Source organism: Rhamphochromis longiceps, linkage group LG18 (genome assembly GCF_057381845.1).
Source record: "Rhamphochromis longiceps isolate RC_006_pf linkage group LG18, R_longiceps_female_GT1.1, whole genome shotgun sequence".
In the NCBI taxonomy this organism is placed as follows: Eukaryota; Metazoa; Chordata; class Actinopteri; order Cichliformes; family Cichlidae; genus Rhamphochromis; species Rhamphochromis longiceps.
Genome location: NC_140574.1, coordinates 1,481,446 through 1,504,066, shown reverse-complemented (window position 1 = coordinate 1,504,066; position 22,621 = coordinate 1,481,446). Strand labels below are relative to the sequence as shown.

Below are 22,621 nucleotides of genomic sequence, written 5' to 3'. Positions count from 1 at the left end.
TGTGTGTGTGTGTGTGTGTGTGTTACACATAAACTCACAGTGTGTTTGCAGGAAGCCTGACTGAAGCGTCTCTTGGATCTCTGGACGAACGCCTCCTCTGCTTCCTTCTCTCACACACAGACTCATCCAGGACTACATTTATAGTTTGTGTGAGACGCAGGAAGCAGAGCTGATGTGACCTGTTTCTCAGACAAACTTCACCTGTGGCCTAAAAACAGTGTGAATAAAAGATCCGGCTGTTAGTGAGTATTTTGGGCTCTGACCCAGTTTGCAGAATAATTTGAGCTTAATCCAAGTTTCCATGTTTGCTAAGTACAGTTCAGTCACAGCACTGCTAACCTAATTCATCTGACTCACATTAGGCGGGCCTGTGGCAGTCAGACTCAGCCAACATCATCAGGCCACAATGCTGTAAACGTGGGCAGGTGTGCAGGGCCCAGCATACCTGATGCTCTCCCTGTCCCGTCCTCTGGGGGGCAGAGTCTCTCTGTGGCAGCTGCGTTTGTGCTGCTGTCACTTCTGTTTTTAGAAACAACTCTGACAGGTTTGAGTTTTCAGGGTGAAGCTGCTCCAGTGTTTGGTTGATGTTTTATTTGTGGGAGCATGTACACAGATCAATACCAAATGTCCATAAAGCAGCACGATAACGAGGTTTAAGATTTACATGGAAATCAAAGATTCCTGCATCGAACAGTTTATCATTTATGCATCTGTGAGCTTGAAGAGGAGAAACCTCCGGCAGCTTTTACAGAGCCGAGCGCTGAAATTCTTACAACCATCAAAACAGGACATTTGTCTCACGAAAGTGTTTTAAACATGTTTTTCTGTTTGTTGTATCTGATTTTAGTGTGTGCTAAAAGTCAAAGTTAATTAACAATAAAACAAGAGAATTGCATGTTTTCCCTTCAATGATCAGTGTGATGCTGTAACGCGTAACTCGCTGTGAAAGTGTTGCACAAAGCGTGCGAGGAAACGAGCTGCTCACAGCTTCCTGTCGATGTGAAACTGAGCTTCTTGTTGGTTTCTGTCTGATTTTATCTGCAGCTTCACGTCTGACTGTTCAGCTTTCAGTTGAACTGTGGTTTCAACTGAAAGCAGGAAGACTCAGTGAAGCACGATGAGGCAAACGGGGTCAACTGATGACGACGTCACAGGTCCAACAAGACGGAGACTTCACCTGTGAGCAAACTTAAACTGTAAATGATCCGATTGGAGGGAAGCTTTTAATCAAAGAGCAATCCTTTATTTAACCCTGTGGCAGCTCACATGCTCTGTGAGGGTGCAGCCACCAAAGACCTGCAGTGACTGATGATGCTGCCCAAGTTTCAATCAGTATCAGAAATGGAAGAGACGATTCAAACACAAGCAAGTTTATTTTGTATTAGAAGCAAACGACGTTTCAGTGAGAGCGGAGAGTAAAACGTACAGACAAAAATCAGATACAAACGATGTTGTTACAAACGACAGGAAGTAAAACTAAACGTAATGTTTGTACAAACAGCTGACAGGTTGTATTTACAGCAGGACGAAGCAGAGTGAAGACGAAGCTGTCAGCACAGCTCGCCTCACACTTTCACACATCAGCAGATTTAACACACGACATGGTTCTTCTTGTTGAGACCATCAGGGCCTTTCATGTTGAATCAGTTGACTGGATTCATTAATTAGTCTTTGTTCTTTCAAACTAATGTTTAAATGAAAGTTTAGCTCCAGATGGCGACGTCAGCGAGCTCAGCACAGCCACGCTGCACGCTGACGTCAAGTCTTTGCTGTATTTTGTATAAATAATTTGAAACATTTAACAGATTTTATGTTTCTGGTTTAATGTTTTTTGCATGTATTTACAACAAAATGATAAAAATGTGTTTCAGGAGTTTCCATGTTTTTCCTTTTGGGTTCAAATTTCTGTGTTTACTTTTAGATTTTGTTGGAATTTGAAACGTTGCTCTTATATGAAGGCAAACGATCCTAAAATCAGACCCAAAAATGTTTGTGCTATAAGTGTGAATTTACAGGAGACTTCCTGAACGTTTGTGCTTTTATCAAAAACAGGAGAAAGAAACTGAAGCTGAAGCTCTGATCCGATGTCGCCGACCTGCTGATGGACTCAGACCAGCAGACCTCTGATGGTCAGGATGGTGTTGAAGGCCAAAGTCTTGGTGAACAGCACTCTGACTCCGTTCATCACCAGCAGGTAGAAGTTGAGCTTTGCTTTTTCTACACAGAAGAGAGACAGACGCGTTAGCTCGGACTGAATCTTTGACACCAACACGACTTCAACAGGAAGGTAAAAGAGATGAAAAAGGTTTCCTGTGTCGATCGTCACCACAGATCGACACAGAGACAAAGGACACAGAAGAAATTCATTTTCACGACTGCAGTTTAATTAATAAACACAACTCTTTATATTTATGTTCCTGTATGTTGTTTGTTAACGTGAACACATCAGTGTGTTGTTCTCTGCACGGATGCATCAGCACCCACACATGAGACCGAGGCTGAACTGATGTTTTATCATATTTACACTTTAGTTATTTTTTACTTTTATTCTCTTTTCTTTTGTTTTTTTGTTGTTGTTTGTTTTTTTGGAAATGAAACTTTGAGTAAAAAGCAAACAGATGTTTTTCTGCTGCTCTCTGATATGAACTGCATGTTTTGTGTTTGTGTGACTGACATTATATATTATATATAATATTTGAGGTTACACAATAATCTTTCATTGTGTGAATGAATTCTAAATCTTCCCGACAGCAGTGATGCTGTTAGTGATGACGATCTCCTTCATGTGACTGTGGAGAAGCTGAACGTGTGCAGGTGTGTTTGCACGCTCACCTGGGTAGACGCTGCTGCAGGCGTCATCTGTGTGGAAATATGAAGTGCATTAATCACAAACACGCTCGATGAACTGTTACCCGAAATAATATAAGAAGGGTTTAAATTTCAAATGTCAAACAAAGTCTCAACCGTCTATGACATGAAATCATTTTATTGATCTTTTTTTTATTAATGACCATATTTACATGTTTGTGTTAAAAATAAAAGATTAAAAGTGTCTGACACAAACACAGCTGAAGTTTAAAGTTTATGAGTCTCACACTGACGTTACTTATTGTTTCAGTGAGTTTGTTCTCATACCAGCTTCGTTATTGGTGGAGACTCCTAACAGCTCGCAGGAGTGGATGGTCTCGTTGCTGAATCCAACAAAGTAGTAGCTTTTAGTCTTTGTGGACAGAACGGCGTTGCTGATGTTCACGCTGACTGGGCCCCCCCTGACATTCATAATCATTTCTCCTTCCTTTGGATAAAAATCAGTGGCCAGACAGACCTCTGGGCCCAGAGCATCAGCGGGCAGCGGTGGATAAGCAGAAGGTGCCAGAGGGCTCAGAACGTGAAGGGACGGGGTCGTTTTAGGTCGATCTACACAGCAAAGCAGGACAAACCAAAACCACACAGACAAAGTTATAAAGTAGAAAATAACCAAGTTTCAGTGTCCACAAGACAAACGTTAATGTTTCAGCTTTAAAACAGGTTCATTTATCTGACATTTCTAAATGAAATCTTATGAAACACTATAACTCCAAACATGATGACTCAGGTGACCCTGAATCCTTGATTCTACATTTAGAAGTGCTGTGATCGATATTTCAGTTCTGTTACGTTTAGACTTTAATTGTTGTGCGTTTGTGTTGCAGTTTGCAGCTAAGAACAGTGCGCTCGTGTCCAGGGTGTCTAAATGTTAGTAAAGACTGTGCGATGGAGAAGACACACAAAAGTCTTTCCCCAAATTCATGTTGTATAAAATTTGTACATTAAACTTCAAGGATAACAAAATAGTTTTAGTTGTTCTTTGTACATACAGCCGGCTGCAGATCAGCTGTTTAGTCGCCTGCTCTGACATTAGTTATTAAGTTTGTGTGTTTTTTATAAGCCGACTGTTTGACACGAAGCTCCTGTGGACACAAACTAACAGTCAAACTGAGAGGAAGCCGACAGTGAACTGAGACGCTGCTCGCTCCGCTCCGAACACTTTAATCATTTTATTTTAGGATTTAAGAGTTTGACACAAACACCGTGACATTGAGCCAATAACACCCAGCCATCATGTTCGTTTGTATTTCACATAACTAACGATGAGTTCTTTGACCTGAGAGTCAAATTTCAGTCCGACAAAAATAAAATAAAATGATTTTGGTCCAAACAGCCAATAAATGAAAATCAGAGGTTGAATGTTTGAGTAAATATTAAACTTCTTTATTTCTGTTGTATAAACTTTATTTTCAGATGCACTTATCTTTGTTTAATGCAGCGTCCACACTATATATCATCACTTGCCGACGTACGTTCGGCCAAACTGTTCAGTTCTGCTTTTTTATGCTTTACACATAATTTATGACATAATCACATGTGAGTGTTTCCTTGAAAGCTTGGATATCAAAACAGGTATTATCTGTGCCGAACCTTCAGTGCTTTAATTTGATGTTTTTGACGACAACTGAACTTTTCTTACAGCTTTTACCTTAATTTTCAGTTCAGACAGTAACAATCAGAAAGTCACTGTGAGCTCATGTTGAAGAGTCAAGTGTTCAACTGCCAAAACCTGAACTTCTGTCCTGTGTAGTATTTATTTATTTATCCAGGATTTTCTTTTCTCTGTGCCAATTTGCAAAAGCAGCTTCATGAACATGATGCATTTTCTTTTATTTACGTCACTAAAACTGTACGCATATATAACTCTTCTGCCTTTTTTGTGCTTTACAGTCCTTATCAGCAGCTTTCTGTTACATTTTGTTTTGTTGTTTGTTTGAACAGACATTAAATATATCTTTACTATTTGTACTCAATAATATTTTCACCAGACTCATCAAAACAAAGACGTTTCAGAGAATTCAGGCCGACTTTGTTTGATTTTATATTTTCAAAACTCGATTTTAAAAACAGAATTTCAGATTTTTAAATCTGACAGTTTGTTGGTTCGTTGACATGTTTCTGTAGCTAATGTTCATCTTTTTTTTCTTTTTTACTGCCGATTATTCTCCTTTGTTTTACTTTTGGCTTTGCTCTGTCATTATTTGCAGAGTTACAACACACCAGCTACATGTTGCAGCTGACTTGACTCTATTTTGGACACTTTCACACTTTGAATGAACAGAAAACAGGATTTAAGGCATTTTCAGGACATCCTGTGTCAGGCAGAGCAGCTCTGTCTCACAGCAGCTCGTCGTCACATCGCTCCACTACTGATCCATCAAGTTCAAGCTTTAAAACATAAAAACTCTGTTTTGGACTAAACAGACCTTTGAAAGGAAATTATTTCTCACTGTATCAGCCAAGAAAAAGGGATTTTTCTTACCTTTAGGGGTGACGGTGAGACGGATCGGATCTCCAAATGTTAGTGCATCACAGTGTTACAGCCCCGTACAAAAACCTCTCGGCTGTCAGAAGTCCTCAGAGCAGCTCAAACACGTTCAAAAATCCACTTCCACAGGACAGACACTGAGCTGTTACACCAGAGGAACAATCAGAAAGTCATTTGTAAGTTTTCATCAGGTTAAAGTACAAATATAAAACCGTCTACCTGCACATAGAGCAGAGGCGTGAGGGTCAGAAAAGTGAAGAAATGTTCATTTCCATGTAGAATTCGAGCTGCCGAAGACTCACCTGAAGCAGATGTTTTGTTTCTTGATGTTTTTCTGAACTTTGGCCGATTCCATGTTTTAAAGACGGTTCAGATGAAGCTGCAGGGTTTTTGTTCAGCTCTGTGTGGATGTTCAATCACTGTGGACCACCCCAACACAGTGAAAAACCCTCGTACAAAAACCTGTCACAGCAGCAGGAGGAAGCAGATGGGAGTCGCTGCCACATGAACAAAAACTCACTGTGACTGTTTCTCTGTGACTCTGTCTTTTACTGACGGCTTTACTTCATTTCTGCATGTTAGGAAATAAATGCTGCAAACACATAAATCAAAGTTTCAAATACCTTTCACGACCTTATTGCACTTCACTGTATTTGATTTAACAAATATCTTCACTTGCAAAGTGCTGCGTAGGGAGAGGAGGGATTTTAAGGAAACTTGAAGCACACTGAGGAAGAGGAGCTAAATGAAGGACATGAGAGGCCGTCCAGGTACAGGTGATACACAGAAAAGTCATCAAGGAAATCAGAAAGAGCAGGAAAATACAGAACACGGAAAAAGATGAACAAAATTAAAGATTAAACACCAGGAGAAACAAAAACGCTGGTAAATGTGCTAAAAATTGATTATTTGTAGTACAAGGAGTGCGAGGCAGGTCTATCCTGTGCAGGCTGATAGATGAGCACAGGTATAGATGGATGGGAAATACTGGAAGGGCAACAACACAGTGTGTGTGTGGCACAAGGCTGCTGAACCGTCCATCATCTTCTTCCAGTTTCCTCTTATTTTGTTTGAAATCCCTGAGAATGAATTCGGCAAACACTAGGTTATATTTATCTTTGCTAAGAAAAACCGCAGTTCTCTCTTTAGCTAGCAGACATGCACACAAACAGTTTATGATATTTGTCGAGATGCTGTTTGTTGGACCTGCCGTTGCTCGCCGACTTCCTCAACTATTAAAACAAATTGTATCACCTGCTTTGGAGTTTATAGAAGGTGGCCATCTTGGTTTTCCTTTGCTTCAGTTTGATTTTCTTGTAGTTACCTTTAGTTTAAGTTAGAGTTTGTCATTGCACCCATTCATTCTTTTTGACCAATAGCAGACCAGTTCTTGTGAAAAATCCAGTTGATCAATTCAAGGATCATCTTTGTGCAACATAGTGCTAAAGCCAGGTGGAGAGAGAGCGTGGACCCAAAGACAGTGCAGAGGCAAGTTTGGTTTTCACTAGTTTATTATGCATTTACAAGTTATGGTGATGTGATGTAGTGTGAAGGATCTCTGTTTCTGCTGCACAAGGGACAACGAGTCTCCGAGGAAAAGACACTGCAACAGAGGAGAGAAGAGTTGATGATCGGAGGGGAGAAAATCAGAAATCTCAGTAACACAGGTGAGGTGAGGGGCTAACTTGAATCTGCAGGTGAGTAGACGTGAGGGGAGGGAATCAGGAGAAAGCAACTTCCAAGCTGTTTCCAGTATTCCAGCAGCCAAGGAGGCGAGTAACTCAGCATGAGAAGAGATACAAGTTAGTTTCAATCAAAAACATGCAGAGAATTTCTTCTTGGCCTGGTGATGATGTTAGGATTGAAAACCTTTGTTTTGTTAGTATAAATAAAACTGTTTTATTTATGTTTATATACACACTGCAAATGTGCTCAATGAGTTGGCGATCCGTCTTTTGAAGGTCGAAAGCGTCGTTCGGCGTGACTGTCCGAACTGATATTGTAGGAACTGTATTGCAGAGGGTTGTTCGTAACACACACACACAGAAGATGGTTAGAATAAGTCTCTGGGTTAGAGCGTCCGTACAAGATGTCCTGAACCAGAACTTAGAATCAGTAGAACAATGGATAATAACATTGTGCTTTTCTGTGACAGAGGAGGAGGAGATACCAGACATTATACTTCCCTTAGGCAGCATCATTAGAAGACATAGCATACATTTTCACTGCTATGCAGATGACACCCAGCTCTATCTGTCCATGAAGCCAGATAACACACACCAAAGAGTTAAACTGCAGGAATGTCTTAAAGACATAAAGACCTGGATGGCCGCTAACTTTCTGCTTCTTAATTCAGATCAAACTGAGGTTATTGTACTCGGCCCTGAAAATCTTAGAAATATGGTATCTAAGCAGATTCTTACTCTGGATGGCATTACCTTGGCCTCCAGTAACACTGTGAGGAACCTTGGAGTCATTTTTGACCAGGACATGTCCTTCAACGCACATATTAAACAAATATGTAAGACTGCTTTCTTCCATTTGTGCAACATCTCTAAAATTAGAAATATCCTGTCTCAGAGTGACGCTGAAAAACTAGTTCATGCATTTATTACTTCCAGGCTGGACGACTGTAATTCATTATTATCAGGATGTCCAAAAAACTCCCTGAAAAGCCTTCAGCTGATCCAAAATGCTGCAGCAAGAGTCCTGACAGGGACTAGAAAGAGAGAGCAGATTTCTCCTGTTTTGGCTTCCTGTTAAATCCAGAATTCAAAATCCTGCTCCTCACATACAAGGTCTTAAATAATCAGGCCCCATCTTATCTTAATGACCTTGTAGTACCATATCACCCTATTAGAGCACTTGGCTCTCGCTCTGCAGGCCTACTTGTTGTTCCTAGAGTATTTAAAAGTAGAATGGGAGGCAGAGCCTTCAGTTTTCAGGCCCCTCTTCTGTGGAACCAGCTTCCAGTTTGGATTCAGGAGACAGACACTATCTCTACTTTCAAGATTAGGCTTCAAACTTTCCTTTTTGCTAAAGCATATAGTTAGGGCTGGACCAGGTGACCCTGAATCCTCCCTTAGTTATGCTGCAATAGACGTAGGCTGCCGGGGGATTCCCATGATGCATTGAGTTTTTCCTTTCCAGTCACCTTTCTCACTCACTATGTGTTAACAGACCTCTCTGCATTGAATCATATCTGTTATTAACCTCTGTCTCTCTTCCACAGCATGTCTTTATCCTGTCTTCCTTCTCTCACCCCAACCAATCACAGCAGATGGCCCCGCCCCTCCCTGAGCCTGGTTCTGCTGGAGGTTTCTTCCTGTTAAAAGGGAGTTTTTCCTTCCCACTGTCGCCAAAGTGCTGCTCATAGGGGGTCATATGATTGTTGGGCTTTTCTCTGTATCTATTATTGTAGGATCTACTGTACAATAGAAAGCGCCTTGAGGCGACTGCTGTTGTGATTTGGCGCTGTATAAATAAAATTGAATTGAACTGAATTGAAATGAATACCAGACGAGGTCAGACATGGACGGGGAGGACTTGCAGGAAGACAGCAAGGCTGCCTCTTCCGTGTGGGAGCAAGATAGCCTAGTAATCTTTGTTTTTGTCTCACTACAAAGTTGTACAACCCGTTGAGGGTTATCCTTCTTATAAAGCAGGCTGCTGGTTCACACAGAGGTCCACGGCTCTCTGTAAACTTCTCATTTCAACTGCCAAAGCAAATTAAATCTTTTTCAAAGACAGAACTTTCTCCTGAAGTTCGGTCTGAAAAATTTGAACACAACAAAAACCATAAGGTAGTTAATGGACTGGAGGAGAGTTGGTGGAGATGCTGATCTTAAATGCTCCTCCTACTGATTGCCAGCAATGAAGAACAGGTGGACCAGGCAGGTGTGGACTCCGGGCTCCAGCCAGAGTGGGCGGACACTGCAGGACCAGGCTGGAGCAGTGAACACTCACTGAGCACTGAGGAAGCATCTAGTCAGACAGCTGAATCACCTCAGTGGGCTTAGATTTTTCTGTTTTATCAGTTACAGTTTCCTTTGTGTTCTGATGTTTGAAGGATACTGAACTTGTTTTTTAGTGCAAACCTCAGATGTTAAACCAGCCAAAGCTCCCTGCAGTCAGTGAGGTGAAAATCTCTTATCTATCAGTTATTTTGCATCATGATAGGAAACCTCGAAGCTGCGACAATGGCTTACTAAATTAGAGATCTACAAATTAGCACAGAGAGCTACACTACAAATCAATCAATCAATCAATCAATCAATCAGGGCTTTATTCGCCACGTGCAGGTTGCCCTGCAGTGAAATGTGTGTGTGTGTCCAGAGTTCAGCTGAGACAGTGTCCTTCGCCCTGCCAGGCTAAGTAAACAGTCTTCCAGCCAACCCAGGTGGCCTTGCATGGAATGGGAAGAACAGTCATCACACAGTTGTTATCAGGGTGTTTTGTTCAGCTCCAGCCTTGAGACCACAGCTGGCGCCGAAGGGATAGCCGCATTATGATGGTGGTTTTTTCTTTAGTGCGAACAACTCATGAGAATTTCAAAGTTCTCTCAATCTCCCGTTGGAGAGCAGCGAGCTTCTCCATGATGTTATCAAACTTATGCTCTGTGATGTTGTCATTCTTGTGCTCAAAGAGCTGATTCTGAGAACTCACGACCGCCGAGAGCTTCTCCAAGATGTGATCCAACTTTCGCTCAGAGGTGTTATTCTGAGTGTTATTCTGAGTGTTATTAGAAATCTCAGCTTTAAGCTGCCGTGAACACTCAGAATAACACTCAATGAGCCCATTTTGAGAGCTCACGCCTCGTCCCATCGTTTCAATCCCAGCGGGCAGCCTTGTGGGGGTTTGAACAGCCGGTTCCACTTTCTTAATTCTTCGATAAGTCAGGGCCAAGCCAGCTCCGATCAGCAAGAACCCTGTTACCATGGTTCCAAATAGGTAAATATCTTCAGCGTCTTCGATCGACAGTTAAATGAAGTTCAACACAGGTTTTCTTTGGATTCATTGGCTCCACAAAACTAAAACTACACTCAGACATAACAGATATCACAACAGAGGTCATCAGCTGTCAATGTGCAAGATCATGTTGTAGTTCATTTGACTCCTAAAATGATCCCTATGAGTGCTGCCTAATAAAATGAAATACAGATGATGATGATGATGATGATAGAATATAAATAAAAGTTGAAATCTGTAAAGAACATTTAAAAATATAATAAAATGTAACACTGTTGCAAATAAGACAATCTGCTGCAGAGAATCTGCATTCTGGTCATTTAGTGCACATAGCGGTAAAATAAGCTTTTTAATTCTAGTTAATTCTTTTGTAACTGAGGGAGCGTGTGCTCTCAGTGCTGCTGTTTCTAATGCGATGCCTGCACGTCTGACCTTCAATATTCAAGCTTACTGTCCCACAGCCTTAGAGGAGATGCGGGAATCACTTCAGTTTGTTTGGAGATCAAAGTGAAATGGATCGACTGAACAGGATTTCTTGTTGTGTTCTTGCAGCTGCAGTTCCAGCAGCAGAAAAGAGACTTAGCTGTCATGAACTGGCTACACTGGTGGTAAAACCAAGTCAAGAGCAAAACCCAAACAGGGAGACGGGGAATGGTTGTGCTTAAAAGTCTTTTATTAACAAAGTTAATAGAAGTTTGTATGTTGCATTGGCAGGACTGACTGGGAGCCGCACAGAGGAGGTGCAGGGTAGAGGGCAGAGACCAGTTAGGAATAATCTTTTCCAGAAGATTGCACAGAGAAATAAAAAAAGGCTTGAGCCACGGTGCTTACTTTCTGCCTTTCAGAGGAAAAGCTGGAGAGGAAGTCAGGGAGGTCCACTGATCTGTGTTACCACAAAGGAAGGAGCGGTTGGAGCAGGAAGGTGAGCTGCTGAGGTGACCGTCAAGGAGTAGTTAGAGAAGTGGACTTACTTACATTAAGTCCATGTCCAATATGTAATTATAACTACAATATGTTTCAGTGAACATGCAAATAAACAGATCTTGTGTCCAAATATACACGGACCTCACTGTGCTGTTTAAGACCCACACATACAAGACGGGAATATCTTTACTGTCATTGTACAAGTAGAGCAAAATTAGTACATTATATAAATAATATACACAAAATAAATACAAGGAAATGTGAACTGATAAGGCCAATCAATATAACAGACATAAAGTAAATGTGGACACCAGTCCCTGGGGTCATGATATAGTAATACATCAAAACTAAGCTTTAACTGCATTTAATACAAACTGATGTTATTGTCCTGTATTATTGTTTGGTCGTTTGTGCATTTTGCTGGTATACTTTGGGTGACACATCAAACCAACCTCAGTCACCTCCCTCAACTTCTCCACCTGCCAGCTCAAACCTGCAATGCTAAAACTTACCTGGATTTCAACCAGCATCCTGTTCCTTTCAAAGTAAATCCCTACACACCTTCTGTTCTCACTCACCATTACAGCACTTTGGATTTAACACTGGTCTCCAGTCTCTAGTGGATTTCTTTCCCTCAGACCTGCAAGAACCCCCCCCCCCCCCCCCCCCCCCCCCCCTACCTCCCTGGATTCACCTCCACATTTTTTGTTTGGAGTAAAAATTGACGTTTTTGAACTTCATCTCTATTTAGTCAATCTTAGTGCTAAGTTCCTCTCGAGGTAAAGTTTATACATCAAACCACAAATCAGACAATGCAAACGTTTAAAAATGAATCCAGTAGATTCAAGCTGTTTGACATCATTTACAATTAAAAACAAAAAGTGGAAGTAAGAAACTGGTCTGAACAATCTAACAACAAACATATTAGCAAAGACTTAAACATGAAAAAACATGTAAGGTTTGTTTGAAGGATGAAACTTGCTGTTCCATGAGCTTCTTTTAAAGTCTTTTTTAATAAAGTTTTTATTTTGATGGTTAAAAAAGTCTCCAAAGAACCTAAAAACAAACAAAATATGTATGAACCTGCTGACTGAACAGAGGCCTTCCTGTGGACTTTATTCTTCTGCTCTGCATGAGCAGCGTTCAGACCTGGAAAAGCTGTGGATGGGTTTTTGTAAGGGTGTCAGGCTGACTTCAGTCACTGTGCCCCGTATCCACGGTGAAAAACACTCGTACAAAAACTGTTGAACTGTTTCTCTATGGCAGACGTGCAGAAGCAGCTGAACACGGCTTGAGGTTTCTTCTCTGTGGCTTGTTTGAAGACAGCAGATGCTCTTATCTGATGGAGCTGAGCATCAGTCTAAAAAAGGGGCTTCAGAGGTTTTACTGCCATGCTGAGCAAAATTACTATTGTAATTATATTTAAGTGGTGTGTTCTGAACAGGCTGAGCATCATAGGAATAACAAAGAGCCTCCTGACCTTCTTCACTGAAGTACCAGCTGCTATCCACAGGATCACATCGCTGTCATCTTCTGAATTCTTTTTTTATGCTAAATCTCAGTTTCACCTCAGGAGACCGATAAATCTGTTTATACTGTGCACAATATTATTTGATCTGTAAGATTTAATGTAGAATATTGCACAATAAGGGCCTTATTTTTAATATTGTTCTTCCTTTTTGCATAGAGTTACATTTACTATCTCTGTTTTTTATCTTTTACTGGAGTGACCACACCAGTGTTTTGCAGTTAAGCAGCAGGTTTCATTAGCAGCCAGCAAGTCACGACTCAAACGAGGGAAAGTCTCGTTTAGCATCAGGAGATATCTACAACATAAAAGCTGAGGTTAGAAACTTCACACATAACTCATGTGATCTCAGGAACAGTGCTCAGATATAAAGAAAAGCTTGTTGGGAGTTTTTGTAAAGGTGTCACACTGACTTCAGTCACTGTGGTACGTCGACACGGTGAAAAACACTCGTACAAAAACTGTTGAACTGTTTCTCTATGGGAGAGTCGCACAAGCAGCTGAACGTGGGTTGAGGTTTCTTCTTATCAGCCTGTGTGGCTTGTTTGAAGAAAGGAGGATTTTTATCTGATGCAACTGAACATCAGTCAAAAAAAGTTATTTTAAAGGTGAATTCAAACATTTGACATGTTTGCACTCAGATTAACACAAATGTTTTCTTTTTGTAGCTTTTTGACTATTTTCATTGTGTTAAACTGTCATGTTTTCTTTTATAAAAATAGAAATATTTCCATAAAATGCTAAAAAGTGTAGAAATTAATGCATATAACTTTATCATCAAAATGCAGCTAATTCATTGTGTGATGCTCAAAATCCTCCTAATGTTAAAGGGACTTTTTCCTTCCCACTGTTGCCAAAGTGTTTGCTCAATTGTTGAGTTTCTCTGTATTATTGTGTTTTAATGTGATTTGGTGCTATATAAATAAAATTTAACTGAACTGAATTAATGTTGTGTGGATATGTTTCTTGCTCTCTCATTTCATTTCACAATCAAGTAATAGCACTGCCACACAAAGAGCTCTGTCCATGGTTCTGAAAGCCTACATGCATCTCTGTGAACGCCTTTGTTTTTGTTGTTGTTTCGTGTATCTGTATAAAATGTACACAGACATTTGAGCCAGTGTGGATGCTAACTTTACTGACACGAGCTGCCAGATTTCATAACATAGGCTCTGCTCCAAATCTGGGAGATCCAAGATCCTGTTCTAGCAGAATTAGGTATTATTTATAGTCTTAGTTTCCAATTGTTCCTTGTCAGAGTGGCTGTTTGTCTCCCTTCTATGTGACTTTCTCATATTTGATCCTGTGTGTGTGTTTTTTTGGCTTCATTTGAAGAATCTCAATGTAGTTGTCTTTGGATTGTTTTCTTAGACTTTGCTGAAATAAAAGTTTTTGCACTTACCTGTTTCATGTGTTTCGGTTCTCTTCCTTCTGCGTTTCATGACAAATTTTGCTTTTAGTTATGCTCTGTGTTTAATTTTTTCTTTTTGTTTTCTGAGCTGATTTATTTTTCCTGTTGTTTCATTATTTTTTCAACAATATATTTGTAATATTTATAAACAGTATATGAATTATCCCTGAACCCTGAAACCATACCTCTGAACCTTTGAGGAAGGCTGTAAGAGCCTAGAAGATGCATTCTTGCTAGACTTTTGGGAAAAGAATCAGTTCATTGTCAATATTAGGAAATCACAGGTAGGAAGGCTTGGCTGTGCAACAACATGAATAAAGTTAAAATGTATACAAACAACACAATGTCCAATCAAATGACTCACAGATTCAAAGCAATATCCATGCCAAAAAAGTGGAGAACATTTTTCAAAGTGGTGATTTTACACTTCATATGAAGACTCACACGGAGAGACTTTACCCCTGCAACACCGGTGAGAAAATATTTAAAGGCATGTGCACATATACAGGTGTACAAAAACATAGTGAGTGAAGAAGAAACACTCAGTGCATCATGGGAATCCCCGGCAGCCTACATCTATTGCAGTATAACTAAGGGAGGATTCAGGGTCACCTGGTCCAGCCCTAACTATATGCTTTAGCAAAAAGGAAAGTTTGAAGCCTAATCTTAAAAGTAGAGATAGTGTCTGTCTCCTGAATCCAATCTGGAAGCTGGTTCCACAGAAGAGGGGAGGCACGTGAGTTAAGGAGATGTAGTTATTTTAGGTTACAGTTCATGTAATGCACTGTCCAAAGTAGTCTTATCAGTTAAAACGGAAAAGAAAGGTAACTGTGGTCTTCAAATTGATTCTATCCAGGCAGAGAAAACATGGGATGCATGTTTGACCATTAAAAACATGGCGGATCTCAAAAAATATCAGTGAGCAACATGATCTGGACTATAAACAAGGTAACAAACAGCCACACTCTCACTTCTGACACACAATGAAAGGAAGAACTCAGCTATATCTGGAAGAAACAACTACATCAGTCAGACAGCTGCAGAATAGGATCAAATGGAACAGAAAATATTTGCCCACGTGAATCACAATACACAGGACTTGGAATATGAAACAGTTTCAGACAACAATTAAAGTATCAAAGACGACTGCTGCTACAAATGAAGAGTACAATCAGAGGAATAAAACTGAGATTAGTAATTATCCACTTTAAATGTAGAAGCCTATAGGCTATATTTAATCATATCAAAGAATGTTTTAACCAGTTTTCACATTCATTCAGTGTCAATGACTTATCTGAAACTTGGATTAATGTGGAAAAAGGAACAGACTTTGAACTGGAGGGTTATGAATTCACATTTATAACTCTGCAAAACAAAGGTGGAGGAGGAATGGCCGTGTATGTGGACAAATCATTGAGATTTAATGTGGTGGATAAGATGACAACAGTGATTGATAATGTACAGGAATGTATAACATCCCTGTACATTATCTATTTATGAAATCTATCAAGAAAAAAGTAAAAATGTAATCACTGGCTGTACAGATTTGCAACTCGTGCCGTCAGGAAGGAATGCAGGAAAGCAGAACGAAAATGGAAGAAAGACAAGCTCCACATCTCTTACCAAGTGTTTAGAGATTGTTTTATTAACTATCAGCGCGCCATCAAGGTAGAAAGAGCAACTTATTTCTCCAAGGTTATTACTAAGAATTCTGGTAATCCTAAAGTTCTATTCAACACAATCAACTCTGTCCTGCATCCCACCACTTCAGCCATCTGAGACTGCCTCACACACTTCTGAGGATTTTCAAAAGTTTTTTACTGAAAAAATTGATAATATCAGAGCACATATCCCACTCCCATCCCAAGACCCTTCGAAAACACCTACATGTTCTTTCTTTTTCTCCGAATTTAAACCAGTCTCATTATCCCATCTTACTGATATAATAATGCACATGAAACCAACTTCTTGCCCCTTGGATGTGTTACCTACACCATTTCTCAGAGATGCGCTATTGTAAAGCATCTCAAATGGAGCTGTTCCTTATTCGTTTAAACAAGCTGTTGTCCAGCTGCTTCTAAAAAAAAAAACCTGGTTTGGACCCGTCAGTTCTTGGCAATTTTAGACCAATCTCTAAGCTACCATTTTTGTCTAAGGTTCTCGAGAAAGTTGTCCTCCACCAATTATCCTCATTCTTGGACACACATAATATTCTGGATAAATATCAGTCTGGTTTCAGAGCCTTCCACAGCAGAGTCTCTACTGAAGGTGTTCAATAATGTGCTTTTAGCCGCTGACTCTGGAAAAAGTACCGTTTTAATTCTTCTAGACCTGAGTGCAGCATTTGGTAGTGTTGACCACACAATCCTATTAAACTGTCTAAAAACGTGTCGGCATAGAAGGAAGTTATAATTTAAGGGATTTTGAAAAAGCCTTTTTATTTCTGTGAGTGGAGCGAAGCTGTGGAACAGTTTGAGTTTGGAGCCGAAGCAACGTCCAAACATAAAGCAGCTCAAAGAGTTAAACAGATATGATGTTCATGAGTTATAATGAAAGGAAATTGATGAAATTCAGCGAATATTTCTGTTTAGGAAGTTTTATGGTGTGCTGTATATATTATATCAGAAATATGTTTGTTAATATTACTGCAGATTATATCAGTAAGGAAGCTGATGAAATACTGACTGATAACTTATGGTGAAGGGGTGGGATTAAATATGCGTGTCCTTCAAACTCTTTTTCAATATGTAACTGAATCAGAACAAGTGAAGCAATGTTGAAATGTATTGGGGGGGGTTGTATACCATTTTTTTCTCTTATTTTCTTTGCTAAAGCCTTCAGGATCAATAAAGTTTTATTGAATTGAATTGAATTGAATTAAATGAACTTTGTATATTTTTACATAATCAAAATAAATTAACAAACAAACAAACAAACTTTTGAAACTGATACTTTATGCAGATGACTGAAAACAAGACCTACGTGTCAGTGTCTTCATTCATCTCCCTTCACTAATTCCCTGGTTTTAGGGCACAACACATGAACTAGTTTTTCAGCGTCACTCTGGGACAGGATATTTCTAATTTTGGAGATGTTGCACAAACGGAGAAAGCAGTCTTACACATTTGTTTAATATGCACATTGATGGACATATCCTACTCAAGAACAACTCCAAGATTGCTCACAGTGTTACTGGAGGCCAGGGTAATTCATTCCAGAGTAATAATCTGGCTAGACAACATCTTTCCAAGAATTTCAGGGCCAGCTACAATAACCTCCACTAATATAAAATCTGTAAAATCTGTAAAAAAAAAAAAATGCACATCAAATGACACACATCAAAGATTCTTCGAAGCCCAAAAATGTGTGAAAACTGGTGATTTTATCATATGGATGAACAACTAAGAAACCATACCCCTGGAAAGATCTCAGAGAAAATCTGTAAAAGCAAACTCCATACCACACCAGTGACAAGAAATATACATGTATCAAAGCATCAAAACATCAGATCTCAACGATTTAAGATTAGTGTGAAGCAGCATTCTTGCGAAAAATTGGAAAAGTTTCATTGATTGATGATTTGATTATTCATTTTAACACTCATATGTGTGAAACTTTACTCTGGGAACACCTGTGAAAAAAGGTTTAAATGCATAAAAACAGTGAAGCATTCACATAAGATATCAAAGACACATTATTGCCAAAGCAATGAGCTAAACACCTACATGACACACAGGGGAGAGAAGCCCTAACCCTGCAACACTGGTCAGAAAAGATTTAATGACATGAGACCCCTCCACATTGCTTATGATTTCTCTAGAAAAGAGTCCTGAACACATGAATCATAAGCGATTTTAAAGATTCGGAGATATATTTGTGTATACCAAATATAGTTTGACCATCACATTATTGCTCAATGATTTAAACCCAAAGTCCTACCAAAATGTGAGAACTCATGCAAATGGGAAACCTTACCTCTGCAACACTGGCGAGCAATGTTTTACACAGGTGGTGGAAATTATCCATCCATCCATCCATTTGCTTCCGCTTATCCTTTTCAGGGTCGCGGGGGGTGCTGGAGCCTATCCCAGCTGTCATAGGGGGAGAGGCGGGTTACACCCTGGACAGGTCGCCAGTCTGTCACAGGGCTAACACACAGTTAGGTAATTTGGATTAATCAATTAACCTATCCCCACAAACTGCATGTCTTTGGATGGTGGGAGGAAGCCGGAGTACCCGGAGGGAACCCACGCAAACACGGGGAGAACACGCAAACTCCACACAGAAAGACCCTGGCCTGATGGTGGAATTGAACTCATGACCTTCTGTGCGGCAACAGTGCTAACCACCGTGCCACCGTGCTGCGGTGGAAATTATTTCAGAAGTAAACATATAAGCAATAAATAGTAATTATTTATTTCTTATATGTTTATACAACCTTCAACTTCATCAAAGTCACAGATACGTTTAATAGGTATCCTTGATGTTAGTGACTTAGTTAAGAAAAATTAAAGTCATCGACTGAGTGAATATTTTATTTTCCTTAGAGCTAAGCAGTGCCCAAAGCAGTGAACAAAGGCTTCTAATCAACCCTTATGTCCCATGACAAAAAAGCAAAACAAGGAGGACGTCTGAAGGGCAATGGTTCTCAGGTGGAAATGGATGGGGTGCCCACTCTAGGTCAGCGAAGAGTTGCTGCCAAGAGTGCAGACGTTTAAGTATCCCCAGGTCTTGCTCCTGAGTGGCAGAAATGAGCTTACTTAACTTGGACATCAGGTGAGTGACCTCCTGTGATTAATTTATGTTATGTTTTATGTCCCACAAATTTCTTTTGAATTTATTTTAACAACAGACTTTGTGTGAAAGTAAACTGTTAGTCTTCAGTTTTAGTCTTTTTTTCCACAGCTCTGAACAGTGGAGCTGAAAGTTGTAATTTCAAGTTTTCCCCTGGACATCGGCAGCTTTTTCACTTGTTTTCAGTCTCGTCCTCGGGCCTGACCATTTTCAGAGAATTGCTCTTTGTTTGTTAGACCTCTTAAAGATGCCACACGACTCAGTGAAACACTAGAAAGGTTCTTAATTCAAGGGATGAACTCAAGATTTGTGTTTACACATAACAGACGTTCCTCCCTGTCCAGGATGTTACATCCTCATCATTGAAAGAGTGTCCACTGGCCTGTAGGTGTGAATAGACTGACGTGTGTGTGTGAGTGTTGTGTGTTTTATAGATCAAAGAAAATGTAATGGATATACACTTACATAGAAATGTATTGTTCTGCTTATTAGTTCAAACCTCTCACTAATAACTATTAGTATGGTGACACCTGGTGGGATTAACTGGATATGACAACTAATCGCCGATGAGTCTCTTACTACTTATAAGAATTCTCCAAATAAGACCAAAAATCATTACATAATCTTTGCATCTTGAGTCTAAAATCAACCAGAACAAAAACACAAGGAAACGTGTTAGTTGCTCGTTATTGTTTCTTTACCCTAAATATGGTCCGACTCGAATAATGTTCATCATTTATGCACGAGTGAGGCCCCACAGTGACTCTGAAAAAAGATGAGTATGAAAACTGTGACGATTGTAGTTTTTATTTCTCACTGTTTCTATTACCTACATTCTTTAATTGTGAAGATGAGTTTTTGTGAAGAGTTTAAATAAGTGCATCACACGGCTCCTTATTCTGGTGATTTTGCTGAACCTCAGTGAATATCTAATATCACACATGAATATCTGGTCCTAAAACAGTCATAGTCAGTCATATTTTAACTTCCCTCACAGAAAGTGTTGACACTGAATCATAAACTGCAGATCTCCTTATAAATAGATGATTAATCCTTAATTCATCTTTCAGAGAGCAGGGAGATTTTTTATTAGAATTTTTAAAAACTGTGTTTTGGAGAAAAACATCTACTTTGACAAAATATTATGTCCTGTTTTACCTGAAACATGAAAACATTACAGCCATAATGATTTGAATATAGTTTACTGAAAGTGAAACTATATGTTCATGTATAGAAGTGTACCTTGTACTGTCCTCACTGCTATATTGTGAATAAAACATACTTGTGTACTTAATAATTAGATCTATAATAATCAATGACAATCTAACATTAGGTTAACACACTTGGTTGGAAATCACTCTCCACACTAAACCTGTGATCTCACACAAAAAACCCAAAATGGCTGAAAGTGTTCAAACATTAGGAACAAGCAGAGACGTCTGCTTTCAAATGCAAACATGCATCATGTCAGATTGTTTCTCCTGGACTTCTGCACCAAACTGTCCCTGCTGGATCTCCTCCCTCTGGAAGCTCCTCACTCCTCTTGAACAAAGATGGATGAAAATGTGACCTCTGACCTCAGTTAAGCCTCCGGGAGCAAGTTAGTCAAACTTCAGATACACAGTGACCTCTAGTGGCAGTTGAGTGACGACACAGCAGCTGCGGTTTCTGAAAGCAGGTTTAACAGGTTTGGACTCACTTTAAATGAACGAAACAGTTCAGACGTGCAGGAAAGCTTTTCTCCAACGTCTCTGCAACGGTTTTTAGAACAATAACTTCCACTGTCATAGCAAAGATCAAACTTTTGGTAGGTCTCTGGATGTCAGGTGCCGGAGATGAAAGTGAACTTTCATGTATTACACATTAGCTAACAAGCAAAAGGTCCACAGTCTGAGGAAAGGCATGAAACCTCAGACACGTGGAACGACTGTGGGATCACTTCTCAATCAGGGAGCAGGTGAGAGCAGCTTCTCCACACCAACTCATAAAACCCACCATAAAGTACCACAATGTGAGCTGGCACAATGAATGATTATTACTGAAAATGATCTTTAAAGTCATCCATCATTTACAGCTGGAATGTAAAGTTGCATTTAGGAGAAGAATTGTATTTTATCTGAGGCTCTTTCCTCCTCTGCTGAAACACAGATCAAGCAGCAACACATTAAACTGATGGTTTGTGATGGGAGCAGCTGAACATTTGTTTCCGAGATAAAACTGTTTTAATTTTGAGCCCACTGAGGTGGATGTTCCACACACGGGCTACAAATTACCAGTGGGCAGGTGTAAACCTTGTGTTATTTAACACAGCCGTATCTCGTGATGAAAAATCTACACTGTCTCCTAACAAACTGCAGAGGTTTAACAGTGTGTGGCTCCCTCTAGTGGATGTTGTGGAGTATTCTGTTGTCTTTGCTCCAAAGGTTTTTGTACAGAGTTTTGCTGTTTCCTGTCACTGTGGGCCTCACAGCACAGTAGTACACAGCAGAGTCAGACAGCTGAAGCTTCTGGATCTTCAGAGGAGCTGACTTTTCTGCTTTGTTGATTTTAGCATCAAATCTGTCTTTTGGAAACTCCTGATCATTATCTTCTGTTCCTGTAGTGTCACGTCTTAAAACATACTTTGGAAAGTTGTTTATTTCTTGTTTGTACCAGAACAAATATGGAAATGGATCAGATGTTTCATATCTACATCCAAGTGTAACTGTGTCTCCTTCAGCAGCAATGACATCTCCTTGTTCCTGGATCACTTTGTCTTCTCCTTTACATTCTGAGGAAGAACAGAACATGCAGAGGAAGAGATGGATCAATAAACATGATTAAAAACTCACCATTAATCAGACTCACACATTTATTTAAGCAGAGGAAACATGTTGATGTTTGTATCTCACCAAAGAAAAGAGCAGCAAGAATAATCCACAGCCAATGTTCCATCTGTACAACAAGGTTTAAATCAACAGGAGAAACTAGCTGATGTTCAACATTCAGTCTGAGAATTGTTCTCTTCACAGCAGCACTTATTATTGACACAATGGTTGAACACAGTGCAGAAGGAGAGCCCCGCCTACTGGATGATGTCGCCCTGTCTCCTCTTTGAGTCTCACTTCTCTCACTTCCTCTTCCTCCTGGTTCACAGACTGTTAGCAGCATTTGAATCACTGTGAGGAGGGAGGATGGAGCACTTTGCACTGTGTGCAAGGACAACGAGCCAAATGTTCTCCATCACTGAGCTGATTAATGCTTCTCATGCTTAAAGTGAGACTTGAAAAGCTTTGATCACGGTTTAAATGATTTGGATTTATGAAGCTGTATTTTTCTTTAACACAGAGCAAAGAAAGAACAGAGGAGCTGCAGTGAAACAATAAGTGAAAAGAACAAAAGTAAACCATAAAAGTTAAAGCAGTCGTCTATAGCAGCACCAGGACTCAGAGTTAATAAACCAGCTGCCACATGTGGCTGATTCTATCCTGGGGATAAAGTGAGATTTGGCAGGTGGGTTAACCATCAAATATGGACTGATTCTTATACAGCGCTTTTCTCAAAGCGCTGTATACAACACGCCTCATTCACACCCACTCATACAAGCACTTCTAAACTCAAGTGCAAACTAATAAACACTGACACTCCAATGGATGCATGG

At 39.9% G+C, this 22,621-nt stretch overlaps 2 protein-coding genes across 2 annotated transcripts in view; both read right to left on the bottom strand.

Annotated features, from left to right (window-relative positions):
• LOC146647361 (T cell receptor alpha chain MC.7.G5) overlaps positions 1-22,621 on the bottom strand; it is a 71,964-nt gene that overhangs the window by 47,372 nt on the left and 1,971 nt on the right. The window contains exons 2-3 of the mRNA XM_085388982.1: positions 21,450-21,751; positions 12,398-12,406 (exon numbers count right to left, since the gene is read on the bottom strand). Coding sequence (XP_085245108.1) covers positions 12,398-12,406; positions 21,450-21,751 — 311 coding nt within the window. The remainder of the gene's footprint in view (positions 1-12,397; positions 12,407-21,449; positions 21,752-22,621) is intronic.
• trdc (T-cell receptor delta constant) lies at positions 1,366-5,835 on the bottom strand. Its single transcript, XM_085389013.1, has 5 exons — positions 5,659-5,835; positions 5,351-5,498; positions 3,136-3,417; positions 2,833-2,859; positions 1,366-2,217 (listed from the first exon to the last, which is right to left on the bottom strand). Exons 3-5 carry the CDS (start codon positions 3,284-3,286, stop codon positions 2,108-2,110), a joined length of 288 nt encoding a protein of 95 aa, XP_085245139.1. The 5' UTR covers positions 3,287-3,417; positions 5,351-5,498; positions 5,659-5,835; the 3' UTR covers positions 1,366-2,107.